The 23,476-nt window shown below is 39.0% G+C and overlaps 2 protein-coding genes across 8 annotated transcripts in view; one reads left to right on the top strand and one right to left on the bottom strand.

Annotated features, from left to right (window-relative positions):
• Positions 1–16,207, bottom strand: part of ano8b (anoctamin 8b) — a 55,699-nt gene extending 39,492 nt beyond the window's left edge. The window contains exon 1 of one of the 2 annotated variants that reach the window (XM_077534955.1): positions 15,565–16,207. In XM_077534955.1, coding sequence (XP_077391081.1) covers positions 15,565–15,751 — 187 coding nt within the window. In that variant the 5' untranslated portion in view covers positions 15,752–16,207. The remainder of the gene's footprint in view (positions 1–15,564) is intronic. The other variant, XM_077534953.1, reaches the window with a different exon arrangement.
• Positions 16,208–18,562: 2,355 nt separating this feature from the next.
• The window catches only part of gtpbp3 (GTP binding protein 3, mitochondrial), a 43,083-nt gene continuing 38,169 nt past the window's right edge, over positions 18,563–23,476 (top strand). For 5 of the 6 annotated variants that reach the window (XR_013285462.1, XM_077534960.1, XM_077534961.1 and 2 more), the window contains exons 1-5: positions 18,563–18,813; positions 19,201–19,469; positions 20,031–20,117; positions 20,719–20,801; positions 21,783–21,902. Coding sequence is in view for 5 of the 6 variants with exons in the window: in XM_077534960.1 (XP_077391086.1) it covers positions 18,758–18,813; positions 19,201–19,469; positions 20,031–20,117; positions 20,719–20,801; positions 21,783–21,902 (615 nt within the window). In the remaining variant the exon portion in view is untranslated. The remainder of the gene's footprint in view (positions 18,814–19,200; positions 19,470–20,030; positions 20,118–20,718; positions 20,802–21,782; positions 21,903–23,476) is intronic. The other variant, XM_077534964.1, reaches the window with a different exon arrangement.

Below are 23,476 nucleotides of genomic sequence, written 5' to 3'. Positions count from 1 at the left end.
CCTGCATTTGCGAGTGAAACGCTCGCACTGTCGAACCCTGTGTCCCGCTGCGCCGTCCAAGGCCGATCAGCCACCGCGTGTTACACATGGCACCGCGCATTAAAATTAACCAGGGGGATTGTGGGTACGCTGTTTGAGCAAATAGATTAGACACAAAGACACCAAATATTTATCAAACTACACAATATTGTCCCGTTAGCTCATCAATACCTCGAGATGTGAACATTACGGGAACACTTTAAACTAAAAAAAATAGGTCCAAAATAAAGTTTTATGTCCTTACTGCAAAGCGGAGTACCTGAGTAATTGATGGAATAATCAACAGAATAATCCAATCTAAAAAGATTACCGTAGTTTGTTGGCAGGCCTAATCCAAAGGTGTTTCTAATATTCCAACTCTCATGTTGCTAATTAGGACAAGCATAATTAGCAATAAACACTGTACAGATACACACCTGAAACTGCATGTACTTTTTGCACATCTGTTCAATTGTTAGTTATTAGTTGTGAAATTGTAACCAGTAACAACTTAAATTCATGTTTATGCATGTAAAACCCCAACAGAAATTACTTAAAGTTGCTGAACGACAGTGATGTACAGTATTTAACAGCAAACCTGCCTTGGAAGTCAACTGAGGGGACATAAACATATATGAGTCATACGTTTTGAGTTTTTATGTGTCATTGATACAGCACTTGGCGGTTCCTTGCATCATGGCTATATTTGAAGGTTAAATCATGTTGTGGCTTATAGCGAAATCAAACAGGACATAGTGAATTGTGACGCCTAGTGACAAATGTTTCCAACCTTTGAGCTTCTACATGAAAAAGGAGAACTGATTAGAAAAGAAAATTACTTTTCATAGAACTCATTTTGGAGACCTCTAAGAGGAAAAGCCAGGGCAAAGCTTGTATCTGTCATCTCCAGCTGTGGGCTCTATTGTTAATGCTAATGTCTTGTTTACCCCATTGCAGAGCTGCATATAAATCACTCGCCAGACACTCTTCAGTCAGCGATAAAGACCAGAAGCTGACAAGTAATGATTCTGATTCTACAGTGACCATAAAACGGCTATATCAACTAATAAGTTTACCTTTACAGGCCCAATTCAAAGTAATAAAAATAGTGATTATTTATATAACACTGTTACATTTAAACCCCTCTGAGCAGTATTGTCATTTTGAAGGCACAATTTTTGATAAGTGCCTAGGTGATTGGCTGACAACCAGTCCCAAGTTGTACACCACCTCTCCAACACAACCACAGGAACCTTAGGGAGAATAACATGCGGTACAGAACATGGATTGATTTATCTTGTAACAGATATCAGTGCATCATGGTTATATGTCCCTTGACTTGACTTGTTCATCATTGTCTAGCATCCCCTCTGCAATTATGAACTGTATGTCTCAGTTTCATTCTCTAGGTCTCCTCTGGAGGCTGTCAACAGCTTATGTGAAATGCCACACAGCATTCCTCACCCTGGTCTTTGGATTACACTTAGCTTTGCTTAGAACTAGCAACTACAAAAGTCACAGGATAAACACCACAGACTGACCCAATGCACGTTTCTCCACAGCACCAGTGAAAGAAGAAGGGGGGGTTGTGAAATTGCCCTGATTGCATTGAATGAAGTCTAAAATCACAGATGCAATTAGGGGTGTTAAAAAAAAAAATCGATTCGGCGATATATCGCGATACTACATCGCGCGATTCTCGAATCGATTCAATAATCGGCAGAATCGATTTTTTTTTTTTTTTTTTTTTTTTTAGGATTCACACCTTGAGCATGGAAGAATGTTATATGAACGGCACATTAAGCCTTAATATTTTTATTTGAATGCTGTTCAAACATGAAACAGATTACAACCTCTATAAGACTGAAATTTCAGATAAATAAATAATACATTTTCATATAAATCTTACACTCTACAAGCTTACTGATTAGTATTTTCTAAATATGAATGAAAAAAAATCGCAACAATCGACTTATAAATTCGTATCGGGATTAATCGGTATCGAATCGTGACCATTCGTATCGGGATTAATCGGTATCGAATCGAATCGTGACCTGTGAATCGTGATACGAATCGAATCGTCAGTTACTAGGCAATTCACACCCCTAGATGCAATCAATGCGACATGGTAGATAATTCTGCACAAAGCAGCATGCCATCTGTGCGTCAAGCATATTAAGCCACAGAGTGTGTGCCATCATTTTCTGCTTCAGTTTGATCAACTTAATGGCAAGAAAACAGACAAGTAGAAACCACATCAGGACATTAAAGGTAATTTAGAAGTTGGATGGCTAAAGGCAAAGAACCATTATCTGTGCTGATTAAACCATTAAAAATTGAGAATCTAGGCCAAGTAAATCACCACTGGCACAACATATGCTTTATCACATCTTCAAGAGGGGTTTGTAACTTCCTGATTCCTGAACAGCACTTTGTGGTTTGTGATGCAGGTGTGCCATCATCGCTGTGAGGATGTTTAGAAACCAAGCCAGAAAGAACTGAAAAAGAACGCTGCTTTTGGCAGCAGCATCACTGATCAGCCACACTCTGTGTGTGTCTGTGCTCTCAGTTTATTGTAGAATTCTCCGCATCATGCTTCAAATTTCATCAATTTGTCCTCCTGTGCTACCACATAGACACACCAAATTACAACCGCCTTTCTCAGTTTTTCATGCTGGAAACCAGAATTTGCAAACATTTGCTTAGACTAAAATTCATCAAAACATTATCGTCCAACATAAGTAATATTCATGCAAAGGTTGTCCAAAAATTAAGAATTGTGTCTTCTCTACATTGATACTTTTGGCTAAGAGATTTCATTAGGTTACTGAAAAACATCAAATGTATGAGAACTTTTTCAAAGACAAGGAGATAGCTCCTCATAGCTCCTCCAGCCAAGACTGTGCTGTGCCGCTATGTTTAGCATCAAGTTAACCCAATTTTGAGTTTTAACATGTTTCTCATACAGTATTGTCCACCTGTGCTTGTGTGTGTTCTCAATCACTCAAATGTGTTGTGACCAAGAAAAGAGAGTCACCGAAAACACAACTATAGAAACTTGTGTTCCTTCACCACAATAATTCCACACCTCAATGGAGGACAAACGGATTGGGCTAATGTATTGTGTGGATGCTGAGACACACTCAAGCATTCTTAGTTATCGTGCAAAATGCTGAATGCATTTGACACACACATAGCAGCACACTTGCTTCAGACATCAGATAATGATCTGCCCAAGTTACATATACTTATCCATTTTTTAAATATTAGTACTGTTGTGTAGGGCTGGGTCGACCAGAAAAAGTGGTCGAAGCAAAAACACATGCGTCAAAGCTATTATTATTTTTTTAATCATTTAAAAAAACATATTTGCGGCACCTGGACATTGCCGGGAGGCCCGGAACCATATTTTGTGTTCCGCATGGTCCCTTATTGCTGACGGACTCCGATTCACCACTACTAAAAAAGATGCTTCATAGGGTTTGTTTGTGGTCTCTTTAGACTGAAAAGGGAGAAAATTAACATCGCTACATGTCTTATTTTTGTAACAAAACAGTCCACGTCAAAATCTCTAAATAAATAAGAGCTTTAATTAATTTATTGCCGCCGGCCAGACACACATAAGATGGCGGGTGGCCCTATGTGCTTCAGCAACAGGAAGGCGTAGCGACTTACTGTTAAACATAGAACAAGACTCTTCCGGTACGACGACTTCAGCCGAGTTTTTTTTTCTCTCACTTCTCCAAGTAGCGTGCAGGCATGATACATTCAGCAATTGCCATAAGTAAGGGCTATTATGCTCCACTTTTATGCCACCAAATGTGCAAAAACCAAGTGAAATTGACACAATGCACTTAACAGATGCAAGGGAGTTTGCACGGACGCTGACGGAAGAAACAAACTCACCTCGGATGTTTATGGATTTGAATGGGATGGAATGGAACTAGGGTGACGGCGCGGGATCTTGGAGCATAACGTAAGTTATTTGAAAAAACATTCTGTGCGTGTGTGCAGTACCGTTAGTATGCTGCATCAATGGCCATTGTAGGCTTCGACAACTCAATATGTTTGAACGAGAGAAGCGAATACGTCAGGCTTAGTAATGATGAAGATGACGCACTATTTTAAGTGCATTAATATTGTAATCAAATTGGATTTTTCATTATGTTGCACTATGAAGCAATTTTTTTCAGGAAAAGTACAATAAGTAAGTGATTTGAGTTTATTCAGGGCTAATGTTAATCGTTTAGCATGGGCTAATTTTGTTGCTGTTTGTGTAATATGTGCATATGTGTGCAGAGGATAAGGAACAATGAGTATTAATATCCACTAAATTCCACTCAGGTTCTACCTGAGTGGCCTTAAAAAAAATAATAATAATTAGTCAATTAATCAATGGAATAATTGATAGGTGACTCGATTTTTAAAAAGTCTTAGTGACAGTACTACTGTTGTGTATCATTACAGCCTGATGACAACTATGTACTGTATGTCATATACTGTATTTGAATTTGCAACTCCACACATGAATTGTGTGACGGCAGTCCTCAATTCATGTTATCAGTAGCAAAGAAACACATTCCTGTTTTTTGGAGCAGGTGACGAGTGCCCAAACAACCAACCACTGGAGGTCATAATTACCAGTCCCAGCCCAGAAAAATGGAAGGGTTCTGGCATTCCAACTTTGACATCATTATCAATTCAGCATTCATAATTTATAATGGAACAGCAGCATCTATTACCACGGATTTCTGCAAAAAACAAGATGTTTAACAAAAGGAAAATAAAATCCAATAAAATACATTGAGAGAAAATCTACTAAATTGATTGTAGCAATAACGATGTTTACTACACATTGAACAACTCTTACTGTACACTTTTATTAGGGGTGTGAATTGCCTAGTACCTGACGATTCGATTCGTATCACGATTCACAGGTCACGATTCGATTCGATACCGATTAATCCCGATACGAATTTATAAGTCGATTGTTGCGATTTTTTTTCATTCAAATTTAGAAAATACTAATCAGTAAGCTTGTAGAGTGTAAGATTTATATGAAAATGTATTATTTATTTATCTGAAATTTCAGTCTTATAGAGGTTGTAATCTGTTTCATGTTTGAACAGCATTAAAATAAAATATTAAGGCTTAATGTTCCGTTCATATAACATTCTTCCATGCTCAAGGTGTGAATCCTAACCCGAAGTCAGACGTGTTGTTGAATATTTTTCCATTAAAAATGGAAGTTTAAAAATCGATTCACACACACAAAATAAAAAAAATAAATAAATAAATAAATAAGGCAATGATGATAAGACGTTGAATCAGTAAGACTACCGAATGAACAATTCTGAGCTCTTTAAAAAAAAATAAAAATAAAAATAAAATAAAATCGATTCAGCCGCCTATTGAATCGATTCGAGAATTGCGCGATGTAGTATCGCGATATATTGCCGAATCGATTTTTTTTAACACCCCTAACTTTTATAGTGTCAATGGGTGTGTATATAAGCATTATCCACTGCCATAATAATTTCCAAATTAGCTTAATGACCGACCTCAAATATCCCTTAGAACAGGCAACAAGGTCTCTGTGGAGCATGCATTACAGTAGATATGAGAGAGACAATAAGAGATCCAACAAGGGAGAGTGATTAAGTTGGGACTCAAGTCATTAGGGTGCAACACACCGCAGGCTGCATTCCACATAACATCAGCCCCTTCGTTTGAGAGCTGTGGGAGGATGCAAAGCCATTGGCTCCGTGTAACTGCTGCTGCTGGGCAAAAAAAAATCAATGTGCCGCTCTCCCTCTCAGCTCTGCCTTCCTGTAGTCTGCGCTACTGTATTTAAGTGATCCGGCTGACAAGGAACCTGACTCAAACTGTCAGAAACAAAGCGAAGGTAGGAAGGCGAAGTAAGTCGAGAGAACAAATCTCTGCTTTCCTCATTTTCCAATGCATACTGTGTTGCTGACTGTGAAGTGTAACTAACATAACCGGGCATTAAGATTATAAATAAGTCCACAGTTTGAATCACCCCGCTGCGTCCGAATGGACTTTACACATGGGGGATATTTTTCCTTTTGAGCAGCTTTACTTGCTACATCTGTACACAGCTACATTTTCATAAATGGTTAGGGAACAATAGAATAAACTTGCAGTTCACCAGCACAATACTGGTGGAAAAATACTTGCTTGCCATTTCCTCCCACACAAAAAGATAGGCAAGGCAAGGCAAGGCAAGTTTATTTGTATAGCACATTTCATACACAAGGCAACTCAATGTGCTTTACATGAGGAAAGACAACACATAAGCATCAAGAAACAGTAGTTAACATTCAGAGGAAGAAAAATAAATGAAAATAGGTTACAAACTAACAATCTTAAAACATTATTCAACAAACTTTAAAAAATTTAACATAAGGAAGTTTAAAATGATAATGATAAAAATAAAAATAAAAAAAATAAAATAAAAATAAAAATAAAAATAAAAATAAAAATAAAAATAAAAATAATAATAATAATTAAAAAAACAACAACACTTAATTAAAGCTGTTTAAAAGTCCCTAATCAAAGGTATAAGAAAAAAGCAAAGTTTTTAACCTGGATTTGAAAGCATTTACACTCGGGGCTGACTTCACTTCTGTTGGCAGCCTATTCCATCTGTGTGCAGCATAATAGCTAAATGCAGCTTCACCATGTTTGCTTCGAACTCTGGGTTCCACTAGTTGGCCCAAGTCTGTAGATCTCAGAGCCCTGCTGGGCTTGTACTCAATTAGCATTTCTTGGATATATTCAGGACCCAAACCATTTAGTGATTTATAGACTATTAGCAGAACTTTAAAATCGATTCTACAGCTGACAGGGAGCCAGTGTAAATCCTTAAGTACTGGAGTAATATGTTCTGATCTTTTTGTTTTGGTCAGAACTCAAGCTGCAGCGTTCTGAATGAGCTGCAATTGTCTCATGTTCTTTTGAGAGAGTCCAGTCAGAAGACCGTTACAGTAATCTAGTCTGCTGGAGATAAAAGCATGGATAAGCTTCTCTTGGTCTGCTTGAAGCATGCAGTCCTTCAGTCTGGATATGTTTTTCAGCTGGTAAAAGGCTGTTTTAGTGATAAATTTAATATGATTACTGAAGGTCAGATCTGAGTCTATTAATACCCCAAGATTTCGAACTTGGTCTTTAGTTTCTAAAGACAGTGACTCAAGCTGTTTTTTAACAGCAATCCTCTTTTCTTTATTGCCGAAAACAATGAGCTCCGTTTTGTTTTCGTTCAGCTGAAGGAAATTTTGGTTCATCCAGTTGTTAACTTGCTCTAGAGAATGACACAATGCGTTAATAGAACTGCTGTCATTTGGGGACATAGATAAATACAGTTGTGTGTCATCTGCATAACTATGATAGTCAACATCGGTGTTCTGAAGCATTTGACCCAAAGGTAACATATACAGACTGAACAACAGGGGTCCAAGGACTGACCCTTGAGGGACCCCACATGTCATGGCCTTTCGATCAGATTCAAAATTTCCAATGGTCACAAAGTAACTCCTTTCCTCCAAATAGGACCTGAACCATTTAAGGACTGTTCCATTTAACCCCACCCAAGATTCCAGCCTGTCTAACAGTATATTATGATCAATCGTGTCAAATGCTGCACTGAGGTCCAACAAGACGAGCACTGATACCTTCCCTGCATCAGTGCTCAATCTTATATCATTCAGTACTTTAATCAGAGCCGTTTCTGTACTGTGATGAGGTCGGAAACCTGACTGGAATTTATCCAAAAGTCCGTTTAAGCTCAAAAAATTGCTGAGTTGATTAAAAACCACTTTTTCAACTATTTTAGTTACGAAGGGAAGGTTTGCGATTGGTCTATAATTTGCTAGCAGGGAGACATCCAGTGTTCTCTACCAGATACCAGATAAAAATACAAGCCAGGAGGAATTTGATTCATGGTTTTAATTTCTAACAGTACGGCGTAGTAATCCAGCCATCAAATGCAAAACCACACACTAGGCAAGTCATTATAAGTCATCATTGCAGGACAATGAAATCCATGCAAATCCCAAGGGTAATCACAAAACCTGGGGAAAAAAAAAATCTTTCAAATAGGGCTGTCACAAACGACTTTTTTTTAAATCGACTCAACTTCTCATATTTTTAACGACTTAATAATAATATTATTATTATTATTATTATTATTATTATTATTATTATTAGGGGTGTTAAAAAAATCGATTCGGCGATATATCGCGATACTACATCGCGCGATTCTCGAATCGATTCAATATTCGGCAGAATCGATTTTTTTTTTTTTTTTTTTTTTTTTTTTTTTTAGGATTCACACCTTGAGCATGGAAGAATGTTATATGAACGGAACATTAAAGGAAGGCTCCTTTAATTTTACATGTATGGCTTGATTGGCAGTAAATAGTTAGTATAGCTACGAAACATGCATAAGAGCTGAAGAATACACTCCTATATTGATTTATTTAACTTTTTTCAACATAGAAGTACTTCCGTGTTGCAACGCCCCCAAGTGGTGACGTCACTAGTGTGTATACTCGCTTGGGGAACAGTAGTTCACGCAGACATAACAACGAGGAAGACACAAACGTCAGTTATGCCTTACTGTATTGCAAAATTTTGCAAGGCGTCGGCAAGGAAAAACCCGCGAGACCCCCCCCCCCCCCCCAAAAAAAAAAAAAAAAAAAAAAAAAAAAAAAGCTACTTGAGTAGACAATGGTTTGTTTGCTAAGTGCTGTCAACCTCCCGAAGGACAAGCAGGCGTGCGCGCAGCGAACATTTCAGGCATGAGGACTTCGAATATATGTTACAATTTGAGATGGGGTACGCCACACGCCTAATACTAAAGCCCAACGCAGTACCGAGTATCTTTAAAGAACCAGACGTGGGAAATAATCAAGCCGATGGAGGAGCCGCAACTGCTAGCAACACGGAGCCTTCACTCTCACAACAGCCGGCACAAATCGAGGTCTTACTACGGCCACTGAAAGATCTCGGAGAAGCGAAGCAAATTTAAAGCGAAAGGTAGGCATGTTTCGGGGGTGGGGGGGCATTGGTTATTATACTGCACGGACTGTTTTATTTCATAATTCATTTGAAGGTGGCCAACGCAGGGGCACGTCGGCACGTTACCGTAATGCACAGTATTAACAATCGTTGGGGCGGCTGGCTTGACTTCGTCTTTTCGAGTGGCGGCTGGCCTGACCGCAGTGGGACGCTACGCAAAAAAGAAAAAAAAACAGCTAGGGGAGGTTGGGTGCTGTAACGACGATACATTTAATTTTACTATTTTTTCTTTTTCCTGAAATATTTCGTCAGTTCGACACGTTTTGCATTGCTCGTACTGTGTGTCACTTTACCTGTTGGATATTTGCTCCTCCAAGACTTTTCTTCTTCACATCTTTCATCGCAACCAAAGCTATCCTGAGAATGTCTATTTAGTATTGCCATGTTGAATGTCTGATGTTCCAGGATGCAGTTGAGATTGTCCGCAAGGAACCGATCCTCGAGTTCTTTCATTTCCAGACAGCACACATTCATTAGCGGATTGTCCATTCCTGCAGCTCCCGCACGAGCACCACTCACCCCCCGCCTGATTCACTCGTTCGTCAAAGTTTATTTTGTGCCCGAAAAGACCATCTGGCGCCACAACTTTCACATCCAAGGCAGACTTTCCTTCGGTAGTGTTATTTTGTCGTGTTGGCTCGAAGCGATAAGGTTTAATCCTTCCGGGTTTGACGCTAGATGCACGGCTGCGTTGCATAGCGCTTCCATCGTGTAGCGTTTACACACTAGTGACGTAAACATCCGGGTTATTTAGTCACATGTAACAAACATGCCGGCGTTCGATTCATTTTAACAATGGTTTAAAAGTTATTAAATGTACATAAAAAAATAATCACGTCACCAAATTAATTATTGAAAAAGTAGCAACTTTTTGCTGCTAAAAATGGATCAATAAGTAAAGTGTCCCTTTAAGCCTTAATATTTTATTTTAATGCTGTTCAAATATGAAACAGATTACAACCTCTATAAGACTGAAATTTCAGATAAATAAATAATACATTTTCATATAATTACTGATTAGTATTTTCTAAATTTGAATGAAAAAAAATCGCAAAAATCGACTTATAAATTCGTATCGGGATTAATCGGTATCGAATCGAATCGTGACCTGTGAATCGTGATACGAATCGAATCGTCAGGTACTAGGCAATTCACACCCCTAATTATTATTATTATATTTTCTTTAGTTTTGAGGCCGCAAATGTTGAACATGTGGTGAATCGAGTGGATAATCTGGATATAAAACCCATTGTTCCTTATATTTCCTGGACAATAATAGTCTTCATTTTCCAGTCTAACTGCTGTGCGCCCGCACGCACACGCGCACACACACGCACACACACCCCTTCATGCCCCTCCCTTTATTTCAGTGTTGTATGGTCATTAAAACACAGGTGATGGTGGTTGTTTGTTTGTTTGTAGGGATGCACAATAATATCGGTGGCCAATAATTATCGGCAATTATCGACCAATTTGACGTCAAACAGATAAACCAGATAATAGAGAAATCTGCCGATAATTATCGGCAATTTGATTTCATACAGATAAACCAGAATAATTATGTAAATCCAGCAATAATTATAGACATGCAACGTTGGTCCATCTGTTGTGGTTGTGGCTCATATCAATAAAAATCTGCTTCATTTTGCTTTACATACATTGAAACATTGTGCAAAGTTTATACAATGTTTCAATGTATTTGTTAGACTTGTATGACTCAAAGGTACATTTGTATTCAACTTAATTTTGCAAACAATTATCGGCTTGCTTATCGTTATCGACATCGGCACTTCTAAATTATTTATTTATTGGTATCAGTTGAAAATAGCATTATCGTGCATCCCTATTTGTTTGTTTGTTTGTTTGTTTGTTTGTTTTTTGCCATGACCAGCAACTGATCACCGAGTGTTATTTTGTAACGCCGATGGTATTTTATTTATTTATTTGCCACACCAAGGGGAATAAGCTCTTCTTTTGTGACGAAGATGACGTGGCTTTGAGATTCAAGCCGTGTTTGTGATCACCAATTCACCATCGAGGGTTATGCTGTCACAGTGAGTGGAAAAATGGAAAAAGTTTGCCTACGTTGCCGTGAAGTGCTAAGCTAACTCCCGGTGAAATGTGTTTGACTCCTCGACAAAACGGCCTTCACGACGCCACAGCGAACTGGTCGTGCACATTTTGTTTGATTAATATACGCTTGTAAATGTCTATAAGCAATCGTGGTATTCACGGCAGGCCAAGAATTTGTCGTTCCGAGTGTTCACGGAAAAATAACGCTCGCAAGAGTTAATTAATTGTGACTGAGCTTGTATCATTGTATCATTAGATTCAGTCTCCAGTGTTCGGGGTGAACACTCAATAGATTCTTGGGGGTGTGGAGGTTTGGAGTGGTGGAGGGTGACGTCATGCTCATCCCCACAGACAAGTGGTGTTGTGTTAGCTAATAGCTAGCATACGACACAATTGGGACAGAAACTGAAATAAATAAATAAATAAATAAATAAATAAATAAATAAGAAGAGGCCGGCTTCAAGCACAGCCCAAACTCCAGCTCAGACTTCAAGAAAACTACAGAGAAAAAGAAGGAAAAAAAAAAAACAGAACAAAAACTAAGACACAGGGGCTGTAGTAACTCTTTAGGCCAGAGGTGGCAGTCGTGAGTAAAAAGGGACAAGGAGCTGAGCATGTGGTTAAATTTTGCTAGTCGTTTTATATACTGTGAGGGTTGTGTTTTGTATTGTTTTACATGTCCGTGTCCTGTAAATTCATTATATTGTAATGTGCCCTCTTGCTAGATAGTTTCATACACACTTTGAAATCACAAATTTGCTCAAATTACCTTTAGTTATGTTTTCATTCATATTAATAAATTATATTAATCAAGGTGAAGATGTCGATCATGTTGATTTCTCACCAAAAAAATGATTTAACGAAGTACAGAACACAAATTACTAGTGTTGTTCCGATACCGATACTGGTATCGGCAGAGGTGCCGATACTGCATAAAAAAAGTGGTATCGGTATCGGTGACTACTCAAAGTAACATGCCGATACCATTAATTCCAACGCTAATATAGGATTATGGATGCTGCATCTTGTGTCTTGCTCGTGCACAACATTCACTGATATGTGACATGTTCACTGCATGCCGATCTATGATATCCTATTGGCCCTTGAATGCTCTGAACCAATGGCAGGACAGCTTTTTCATGTTGAGGAAAAAAACCTTAAGTATCGGTATGGTATCGGTATCGGCAGATACTGCAAAGCTGGGTATCGGTATCGGTATCAGAAGCCAAAAAACGGTATCGGAACAACACTACAAATTACTATGAAATACATTATTTCTATGAATTCTGGCAAATGTTTACGCTCTCACATGATGACTTCTAAAACATTTCTAGGAAATCACAATATCCCACTCCCATCACTGATCATCTATTTTTAAGACAGGCCCTCAGGTTCCTCATTATGTCTTTGTGGCCAACTATTGGTGACCCCCTACTGAATCAAATGGCACTCTTGTTGTTACTGCCAAATAATCAAATATTCATTTTTTTTCTAAATGTAATAATTAATTTACCAAAATCAACAAAAATTGTTAATCTGTTGCTATCTAGACCAGCGGCTAGTCATAGATTGATTTTGTTTGATTTTGTAACCCTAACTCCTAACCCTAACCCTTGAGGCAATAGAATCCCAGCTAATGTAGACGAAATTATTCATTTTCCGATCAACTGAAATAAATTAAGAGTCTTTCCTAAGACAAATGAGGCACAAAAGATAAAAGGCCGCCAGTTACGTGAGGACTGTTATGAGTCATTAGAGTAGACAAGCTTCACTCTCTTGCCATAAAGAACACAAATATTAAAACAAAAATTGGTACTGGACTGTCCTACTAATCTGTATTTTTTTCTATTAAATATTAACAGTTGTGCTGCAGAGTTAAAGTACAATTGAGTAATTACCACACAAAAAATCATGAACACTAAAAGGTGACAACTTTTGAGCTGTCTCATACCCACAGAAGCTCAAACCCCAAACTACATCCTCAGCATGAGCTACAAGGTCATCACCGGAATTAATTTAGAGTAATTTTGAATAGAGATCCAAATTCCTTTCTGAAACATGACCTAATTGGACCTCTTCGTTAATTGCATGTATCTCACTGTATCTCAGATGGCTAATTGGACATCCACACATGACATGACCTGATTTCCACTACACAGACTCTCTCTATCAACAGTGGCCCCCGAGGAGACCCCAACTAATTGCTGAGATTTTTGTGTTGTTTTTTTCTCATGATGGCCCCTGCATTCAGTGTTTCTCAACCAATTGTGCCGCGGCACACAAGTGTTACCGTGAGATACTGTCTGGTGTGCTGTGGGAAATTTTCCAATTCCACCTCATTGGTAACAACCAGTGTTGGGAATAACGGCGGTTAAACTAACTCCATTCTTTTTTCATAAACGGACTTATCTAATTATTTTCTCCATATTTGAAACGCCGTTATCGTTATTGTATGTGAAATGCGTTGCGTAAATGCGTTACAATCCATTTATTAGTTTCAAGGCCCAGCTTACAAGATGTTGTGCGGTGTCTGGCTCTGAAAAACGTCATTTGCGTAGTTTGAGGCACCGTTGTTGTCGGATCTCGTCACAATAAAAGTGTCTTGACAGCTGAACTGTGTAGTGACTTTTATTTTGGAGGTGCCGCGGGAAATGTGTCATGACATGACGGACGTGTCTTCCTTCTGGACGTGTCTTCCTTCCTTTAATTAAGGCTTTGCATTTTAGCAAAGAGTCAGCGTCTCTCACCTTCAATTGTGGGCTTGAAAACTTTGACAAGAGTGACATTAATCAAAATAACATTTAGAGAATTGCCGAAAAACGGCCGCCATTAGGAGCAATTTGAGTGTGTACAAAAGTATGTTTTTCAGAGAGATCAAGTAGAAGCTGATGATTTTCAGGAGGAAATTGAGAAGTAGTTTTAGTTTAGTTAGCCCAGCCCCACCCCTTATTGTGTGTGGATTGTATGTGCCTCAAGATTTTGTCAATGAAAAAAGTGTGCCGTGGCGCACAAAAGGTTGAGAAACACTGCCTTAATCGTCAGAAGCAATATTGCACAATGCACATTCATTCATAAAGTTTCCCCGGACCGTCTTTGAAAGCTTCTCCTTGTGCAGTGCATACACACTTCGACCAGGCATGTCGATGGCAGTCAAATAAAAAATTCAGGAGAAAGAAATGGGATGTTATCCATAGACAAATCAAGAAGGAACTTAACTAGTAAAAAAAAAAAAAATATATATATATATATATATATACACACTTCAATTAGTCCTCACCCTACCTATAAGATAAACCACTGAGATAACTTTTAACACCATTTTGTAAATTATTTTGTATACATTTGACCTCCACATTTTAATCTATGCAATGCGATCATTTGGGTTCCTTTGGTTCCAGGCTGCATACTTTACCACAAGGCCACAGCTGGAAGTCAAAACAAAGTTGGCTCCGCTTGGCACTACTGTATACTGGAAACTACTGGGTGCTGCCACCTCAACCTGATGTCATCAGTCTACTCTTCCAGTCAGCAGCAGTCTTCTCAGGTTACCTCCAGCAGGCACTCACAGTGCCTGACAGTCCTCTGCATCACTCTGCAGCAGCACTTGCAGGTTGCAACCCGCACACATGAAAACAAACCTGGCTCCTTAGCTGAAACTTGACCTCGTCTAAAATTGGTCTGTTCAGAAAATCATGTGCTATTGTTATAAAGATACTATGGTGAGATACTTTCATAGATAGAGAATGTAGTAGTCATAGCCAAATCAGACAAATCTATTTTAATGTGATAAGACACAAAAAAAATAAATGCATGTTTCACTTAAACATACAGTATACTCGTACTGTTAACCAATAGCATAAAAACTTGCACTAACAATTAAGTAGATGCAGACACATAGCCAGTCAATGCATAGCTGAGAAATCCCTGGATGACATACTTAAGTTGCTAAACATTTGGTTACCAAGAGGGAAAGAAGGGCTCAAATTATCACATAGAACCAAATCCCTTCTGAAATAAAAGCCCAAGTGGTCCCATGGACTGTTTCCAACCCCATAAATGCAGCTGAAGTACAGCAAGTCTTGTGTGATCCACCATAATAAACAACATAGTCTACTCTAGAAGGTCAAAAGCAGACTACTGTTCACACATGGCCATTTTCCATAAACGAGTAGGGGGACATTTATAGGCAGCAGCGACAAGAACAGGTGAAAGTCACTGTTTTGCAGACGTCTAGTGTAATCTGGTGCTAATTTTAGGCAGCACGTTGCAGACAAAAGAAGGGTGCCTCGAGGTTTCTGGCGCTCGTCTCGTTTCCAGCCATCCCACAATCCACCTGCCCGCAACACTCCCATCGTCCCGGCCGGCCACACTCACCCAATACACCAGAGCTGGAGCTTTGCGGTGGGTTAGCGGCCGTCTCCGGCCTCTCTGCATCTGCCTGCTGCGTTCGGTGACGGTGACGGCCGCTCTCGGGTCCGTCGCCGGCCGCTGTCGCACCACCGCCGACGCCAGCAGCGGCCGCCACCGACGCTGCGGCGCCTTGCGTCCCCGCGTCGGGCATGCTCTCTATCCGCGAGGAGCGACGCGTGCTGTTGGGATTCTCCTGGCGCTCGAGCAGGGTTGTCGCATCGCAGGGTGAGGGCAGAGCATGAGAACGGCGCGGCGGTGGAGTTTAGAGGTTCGAAGAGTGTGAAAGTGATGTGAAGGATGCCTGGGATGGTGCAGCGGTGGGACTTGACTGTGGAAAAGGATGCGTGGTTCGATGGAGAGCGACCCCGCGATGACTACAGGGGCGGGACAAAAGAAGCTGGGGGAGGGGAGGAGGCCACAGGGGGCTGGGCCACACACACCTTGAGGACCACGTTAGTCTAATGTGGAGAAAATGGGCATTAGCTCCCAATGAGAAATCAAAGGTCATGGACTTACTTACGTTACACAGCAAAAATAAATAAATAAATAAATATAAATAAAATTAAAAAAATGGAGAGTTAAAATTGCAGTAAAATTGTGGGAGTTCAATTAAACGCCCACAGTAAAATTTTTATCTTTTTGGAGTTAAATGGTGTCCATTATGTGTTATTTTACTTTAGATCAATAATTAGATCAACTCCACAAAGTTATACAGTAGATTAACTCCGCCTTGCACATACTTTTCCAATTTGAGAGGCAAGTCAGCGCCATTTTCCTCATCCTCCTTTCCTCCTTGCTTATCAGTGGGAAACACTGACAGACAAAAGGAGTTTGGGTCCATTAATTCATTTTCACTCACAGAGGATAACATGCTTACAATGCTCTCTTCAAAAGAGATTTTGGGTTACAATTGAAAACAGTTGTTAAATCGGCCCGTCATTGATGGTGTTTCCGTATTTTCGGCGAGTACTTTGTGAGGCGAAGTCTCGACAAAATACACGGACTGAGTAGACTCTCGGTCCGTGTATTTTGTCGAGGCTTTGTTTCATAAATTACTTACTGAGAATGTGGAAGCATTCGCCGTGCTGATGGGCCGATATAACATCCTACATGTTATGTGGCCTTTAGAGGCTATACTTTGCGGAAATTCACCTTTCGCAAGGGAACGTATACGTATCACCCACGAAGTGAGGGAACATTAAATGTGTATACAGTCTACCATTCCTAATTTCTGTTAACTTCTCTTTTCTATTCTTAATTTTCTGTTTTACTGCAGGTCACAGGGACTGCATCTAAGTTAACTACAATGATGTAATATTGCGCACAGAGCATCTATTCTCTACTGAGTTTAATGTGTTCTTTTCATGACCCCTTACAATTAAATGAATAAAGATAAACATTGTTTTTAGTATTATTTTTGTATAAACTTAAAATACCTGTTTATGATATGTGATGGAGTGTGTTGTCATGTATGTTCAAACAGCCTAACAACTTAAAACTCGACAAGTTAACACCTTATGTAAACATACTATGCTTCAAAGCAAACAGTATTGAGGGTTACGTGGCAGTCAGCTGATGTTATGCTATGTTCTATTCTAATGTTTGTGTAACATAATCGTGGTTGAAGACGAGGATGTTTGTCCACTTCAATGCTGTTGAGTAACAGCTGTCATACTTACACACAAAGGACGGCTGGCTATAAATGATTTTGAGATCCCAGAGGAAAATTGCTTCTGGATCTTAGGTTGTGTATCTTTGGTGTGAACACAGTGTATTCCCCGGATGCTGTGTTTTATAATACAGCCATGTGACTTTTTTTTTTTCAACTGTCAACTGTTCAATACCACTTTTTTGTTCCCAGACCGATAATGATGACAGGAAGAGTATTCATTCAACGATAACAAGAAGAGTATTCATTCAAGTACTCATTGATACCAAGTACCAATACCATGAGTACAGTACTTATGATATATAAAATTTAAATTAATACAATGAAAGATAAATGAGAACTATAATTTTGTAAGTGTCTTTGCACAAAACATTTAGTTCTAAATTGATAGTAGTACAATGGATGGAAGCACCTAGTAAACAAAACAAAACAAAACAAAACCTTTTTTGTTGTGTTTTTGGTGCGGGTTGTAACCAGCAAGCTTCTGTTGACCTGCCGGCATCAGGCGACACCCACAAAATTAGCACAAAAACGTCAAAAATAGCTGGATCGTGAGCATTAGTGCTGGTCTATGCAGGTTCCCCCACCGCCCCACCGGAAAATTAACACGTGACTACAAACGTATACCATATTCACTAGACCATAGATTAATAAAATAAAATAATAAAGAATAAGATCACACGTATATATATATATATATATATATATATATATATATATATATATATATATATATATATATATATATATATATATATATATATATAGAGAGAGAGAGAGAGAGAGAGAGAGAGAGAGAGAGAGAGAGAGAGAGAGAGAGAGAGAGAGAGAGAGAGAGAGAGAGAGAGAGATAGATAGATAGATAGATAGATAGATAGATAGATATTACAGATGGCTCAAGAGGCAGTCGGCGTGGTCGTCACTCGTCGGCCATCTTAGGACAGTGGACTTTCGGATGCGCTTGCTGTAGTCGGTGGCTATGATTCAGGCTGGATTTTTAATCGCAAAAACAAAACAAAAATCGTTGTTTATGCCATCTCTTGTGTCATATCTAACAATAAAAATGAAAATTGGTTGAGAAATTCCGCAGCAGCACTGTCCCAAGATGACCGCCTGTGACGACATTAATCCTCGGCTCAAAGCTCGCACGATCCTCGAGTAGTACGGAATGAATTTAAAGACGTACAGTAGGCGGGACGTTTGAAAATTGACAGGTTTTTAAACGAATGGAACTTCATGACTGCCACTATCCAAGGAAATTAACCAATCAAAATCAGCAAGGAAGCTGGAGTCCTCACTATGGTTGTGTAAACATAATGGGTGAAAATGAGCATAGAGTTTGTCATTTCCATACATGACATTTGTAGATATTTGACTTTTCGTGGACGTCCCCTTTTTAAAGGAAATGTACCGCCATAGTTTCACAATCATGGAATAAATTCTACGGCAATCGGAAAGTAACTGCTCTGTGTTACTGTAAAAATCACGATGCTATCCTCTGCCCATCACGGAGTAAGGACAGCTACGCTCATCTTTAAGACAAGGTTTGTAGTTCATACCACGCTTTTCGTTTGTTGACTGTTCACAGGAAGAAGCTAAAATATGCTATGACAACATATCGTGATGTTTATTTTTTTTCTTCCGTCCTGCAAACTTAGAAAAAAAGTAACACATAACTATAAACTTTCAAGTGCTTGTGAGTGTTACAAATAAAGTAATTTTATTTATTTTTCTTTCCTTTGAATTAAAGTGAAGTAAAATTTAAATAGTTACTGGTACAGTTTACCAGCCATTTAGTCCTCCCCAACTTAATTGTAACGTGTTTATTGACATTTTAATCATCTAAATGTAATATTAATAATATTTTAGGTCTCGCATTTATCTTATGGAATGAATCACAATACAGTGTATCTATTATCCCTATATATCAGATGGACTCCATTCTTCAGGCACCTGAGCTCCTTCGATGGAGTCCCTCCTGCTTTGATTGATGCTGAAACTATCTTTGCATTATCATCAGGCCATGGCAAGTGTGGGGTTGCAGTGGTACGAATCAGTGGCCCTGCATCCGCTTCAGCCCTCAGGTGTATGGCGGGCCTCACACGTAAACTGCCTGTTCCTCGCAGTGCATTGTTAAGGAGCATCACACATCCCCAGTCAAAAGAGGTGCTGGACCGTGGGCTTGTCCTTTGGTTCCCAGGTGTTTAAAACACTTGTGTTACTCACACATTTGATTTTGATTCCTCATTGTATGAGTTCTCCTTTTTTACAAATGCTATCAAATATGATATATCCCTTCATTTTCTATAGTGCTGCCGCTTGGCCTCATTTGGGTCATGCCTATACCATCTGATTTTGGGCGACAGTTGTTGTACACCCTGGACTGGTCGGCTGTCGCCAGTCAATCACAGGGCGCATACTGACAAATAATTCACGTTCACATTCACACCTATGGGCTCTATTCACGTCCCAAATGCATGCTTGATTAATAGAAGACTGTGTAAATTATCCATACTAGGTGTCAATGATTGTTTGTTTATTTGTGCCCCGTGATGGCTGGCGACCAGTCCAGGGTGTAGTTCGTCTCTTGCCCAAAGTCAGCTAGCTTATGTTTCAGCTCCATGATTTGTGACCCCAATGAGGAAAAGTGTCAAAGAAAATGAATGGGTGAATGTTGCTCTTTCATATTTCCAAAATCATCTGACGAATAAGTCATTTATAGTTAGTCTCTGACTATTGTGTCTTTTTTTTATGTTACCAGCTCCTCACAGTTTCACAGGAGAGGACAGTGTTGAGTTCCACATCCACGGAGGTCCTGCTGTTACTACTGCTGTCCTTCAGGCTCTCGGTAGCTCTCTATTTGCACTTTTTTTTGTTTGTTTTTTTGTAGAATTTGAATACATTGATGCATTGTTGTACCACAACATACACAGTACACACAATTAACCATATGATATTGTACAGTCATGTTGCATTGCATCCTCAAGCTTGACAAGAAAAGCAGAAAAAAAGGAACTGTTTGGTTGCACTTACTTCTTTGTGCCTTTAGAGAGCAATGTTGCATCAACTTGATGGATGGTCTGTAGACAGAATGATTAAAAAAAAAAAAAAAACTGACATGGCTGTGCGTTTTACAAGGTGCTATGTTTTCACATCGTTTTAAACAAAGGAAACAAATTGGAAGTTGAGAAAAAATGCAATATGTAATATTTTTGCAGTATTTAAAGGCCATAGTTTTAGTTGGACAGTTTTGGTCTTCTTTGATTGTAGTTATAGTAATTGCGGAAACTTAAAACAAAACAAATCCAACTTGACCCATGACACTGCATTTTGTTATTGTCATTGTTTTATGCGTGTGCATGTGTGTGTGTATTGTGCGCAAAGTGCATACATTCATTTTTTTTTTTATCATGTTTGCATGCTGTGTTGGTTATGTGTTTGTTTCTCAGGAAGTGTGCCTGGCATGAGGCCTGCTGAGTCTGGGGAGTTCACGCGAAGAGCCTTTCAAGCAGGGAAACTTGACCTGACAGAGGTAGGAGGAATACAGCAAATCATTTTAGGGCATATTTTGGGGGGGTATTTTACAGTCCCTCAAGACCATTGAGCTTATTCCAAGGAGGACTCATATCCAGCCCAGTTTGTCTTTTTGTCACAATGTATGTTTTCTGCAGTTCATGTCATTTTCTATCAAGTGATAATAAATGTCTTCTAAATTGACAAATAGAGATCAATGTTAACCCTGCCAATTTGAATAATTACAAAAGATCACCAGGTTATGAAATGAGGTACAAAACTGCAAAATCAATTTGTTTTTCACGCTCTCATACCCTGTGGTTTAAATGTATTTAAACCACACCAGCCCTAAGCACCGGCCCTCACGCTGGCTGTGTGTGAAGTGTGGTTGAGGGGCAACTCACACTCACTCAGGCCCCAAAGTGCATCACTTGGTGCCATTCTAATCATGGCCAAAAATAAGGAAAACTGAAATGATGAAAAACAATTTAACGTGGCTATATATCCCCACAATTGAGTACTACACAATGCTCAGTATTTGCACATTTTCAGCAATTATCTTCATAATCATATACAAATACAGGGTCTTAGCATAACAACACACAAGGCATCTCAGTACCAAGCATTTACCTCATCATCCCATAGAAGTGTGTGTTGGTTGTTTTTTTTCTTTTTCTTTTTGGTCATCTCGAATGCTGTAAAAGCAGCGTTCAATGTGACATCCTCTTATGCTATCTACTTACTGCATAACTACAATGTCACATTCCAGTACAACTGTACAGTGTTCAATGTCTAAAGCCGTTAAACCACAGCAATGAAATTATCATTTCATCTTGGCAAAATGCAAATACAGTAAAGAGCATCATGCATCATGCCTGAGAAACATTCAGTCATCTATGGTACACTGCCTACAGTAAGCATTGATGACGACAAAGATTGTGTTTGACAGTGCGGATGTCTATTTTTAATGATTCACTGTCAGATGTAATGCTTCTTGAAGGTGGAGGGCCTCGGGGATCTTATCCATGCTGAGACTGAAGCCCAGAGAAGACAGGCGCTAAGGCAAATGTCAGGAGAGCTTGGCCGTCTCTATCACGGCTGGAGTCACAACCTGAAACGGGTACGTTGGATTTACCCACCTCATCTTCTCCAATCTCTATTGCGTAGTCTGTGTTAGACATGCTTTCACCAGTCACTTTATTGTATACCTTGTAAATATTTGGGACTGTTATGCCTTTATTCTTCATGGCAACAAAGTGCTGGCTTCCCTCTCTGTTTTTTTTCCCATGCTGACGTCACTCATTTGATGTAGATTTGCTGGTTCCACACTTTTGACATGAATTCTTCTGGACAGAGAACAGGTGACAATGGAGTCCTTTGAGTATAGTGAAATGATTTTTGAGGCAGTTTAAGTTTGGTTGCTTGATGCATTATACTTGTCGAAGTAGCCATCACAACAAACATGGTATCCTTCACTGTGTTCACAAAAGGATGAATGTGATCAGTAAAATACAAAATATAACCCACAAAATTTTACCACCAGCCGGAACTGCTTGTCCAAGTCAGGATCCACATTTCTGTTGTTTTTGCTAAATCCTGAGCCTGAGCCATCTGAATGGAACAGCAACAATGGAAACTTTTCATGTCAGACAGCTTCCTCAGTTGGGACTTGAGTTAGTTAACCTTATATCACCTCAAACCATTCTGGTCATCCCCCTTTGGCATTTGTTATCACACAATGAGCTGCTGCTTCCATGGACATTTCTCTTTTATGACATCATTTGTAAACTAGATGATTATGTGTGAAAATTTCACTCGATCAACACTCTTGTCTGGTGATAAGTATAATTATAGGGGTCTTATTATGGAAGATAGATTTTTATTTTTTTTAATTGCTTGAAAAAAGTCTTGGGTATCTGAATTGGTTTCCCAACCATCGAGTGTGTGTCTGAAATTACATTACCAAGTAAATACTTAATTATGTTCCTATTTCCAATCATATGTGTATGGGGGTTGTCATAATTTGGCTAATTTACAGGACATGTCATTGCCTCTACATCAAGGTAGACATTGTATTTGTGTTTGATGGTGTCTTCTGCATGCGAGGGGATGTTAAATGTAATGTAATTCTTAGTTTTTTTTTCGATTGCTTAAGCACGAAATACAAATCAGGGTTCGGGTTTTAAAAACACTACACACAATTAGCACAACCATGCATAGTATAGTGTAACTATAATTGTTTGTTTGTTTATTCATTTTTTCCATCGATCACATCACATCAATTGCAACATTGACATCCGAAAGAAGGGCTGATGGGTAGAAGCCAATGTTATGGTGGTGAAAATCTGGTCGAAAGTTTTGCTCCTTGTGTTGATAATTGTGTAATTCTGTTGTTTTTGAGTGTTTATGCAATCGTAAAAAAAAATGTAAAACACTAGGGAACTGGTTTAAATTGTGGACAAAATTAAATCTGTCTCCTTTAATACATAAAAAAAAAAAAAAAATGAAATAAAAATTTTCTGCCGTTCTGGTGCTCAAGTGAAATCTTCAGCAAGTCGTGCCACTGCTTTGAGTTGCTACCATGTGATTAACTGATGAGATATTTGTGAAAACAAGCAGTTTAACCTAATTGAGTATCCTGAGAGTTTTGGTCTACTATGTACTAATTTCTCAGTGTTGTGAAAGTAATTCTGT

This window comes from Festucalex cinctus, chromosome 10 (assembly GCF_051991245.1).
Source record: "Festucalex cinctus isolate MCC-2025b chromosome 10, RoL_Fcin_1.0, whole genome shotgun sequence".
Lineage (NCBI taxonomy): Eukaryota > Metazoa > Chordata > Actinopteri > Syngnathiformes > Syngnathidae > Festucalex > Festucalex cinctus.
The sequence above is the reverse complement of the archived record's forward strand: the minus strand, read 5'-3'. Positions and strand labels throughout refer to the sequence as shown.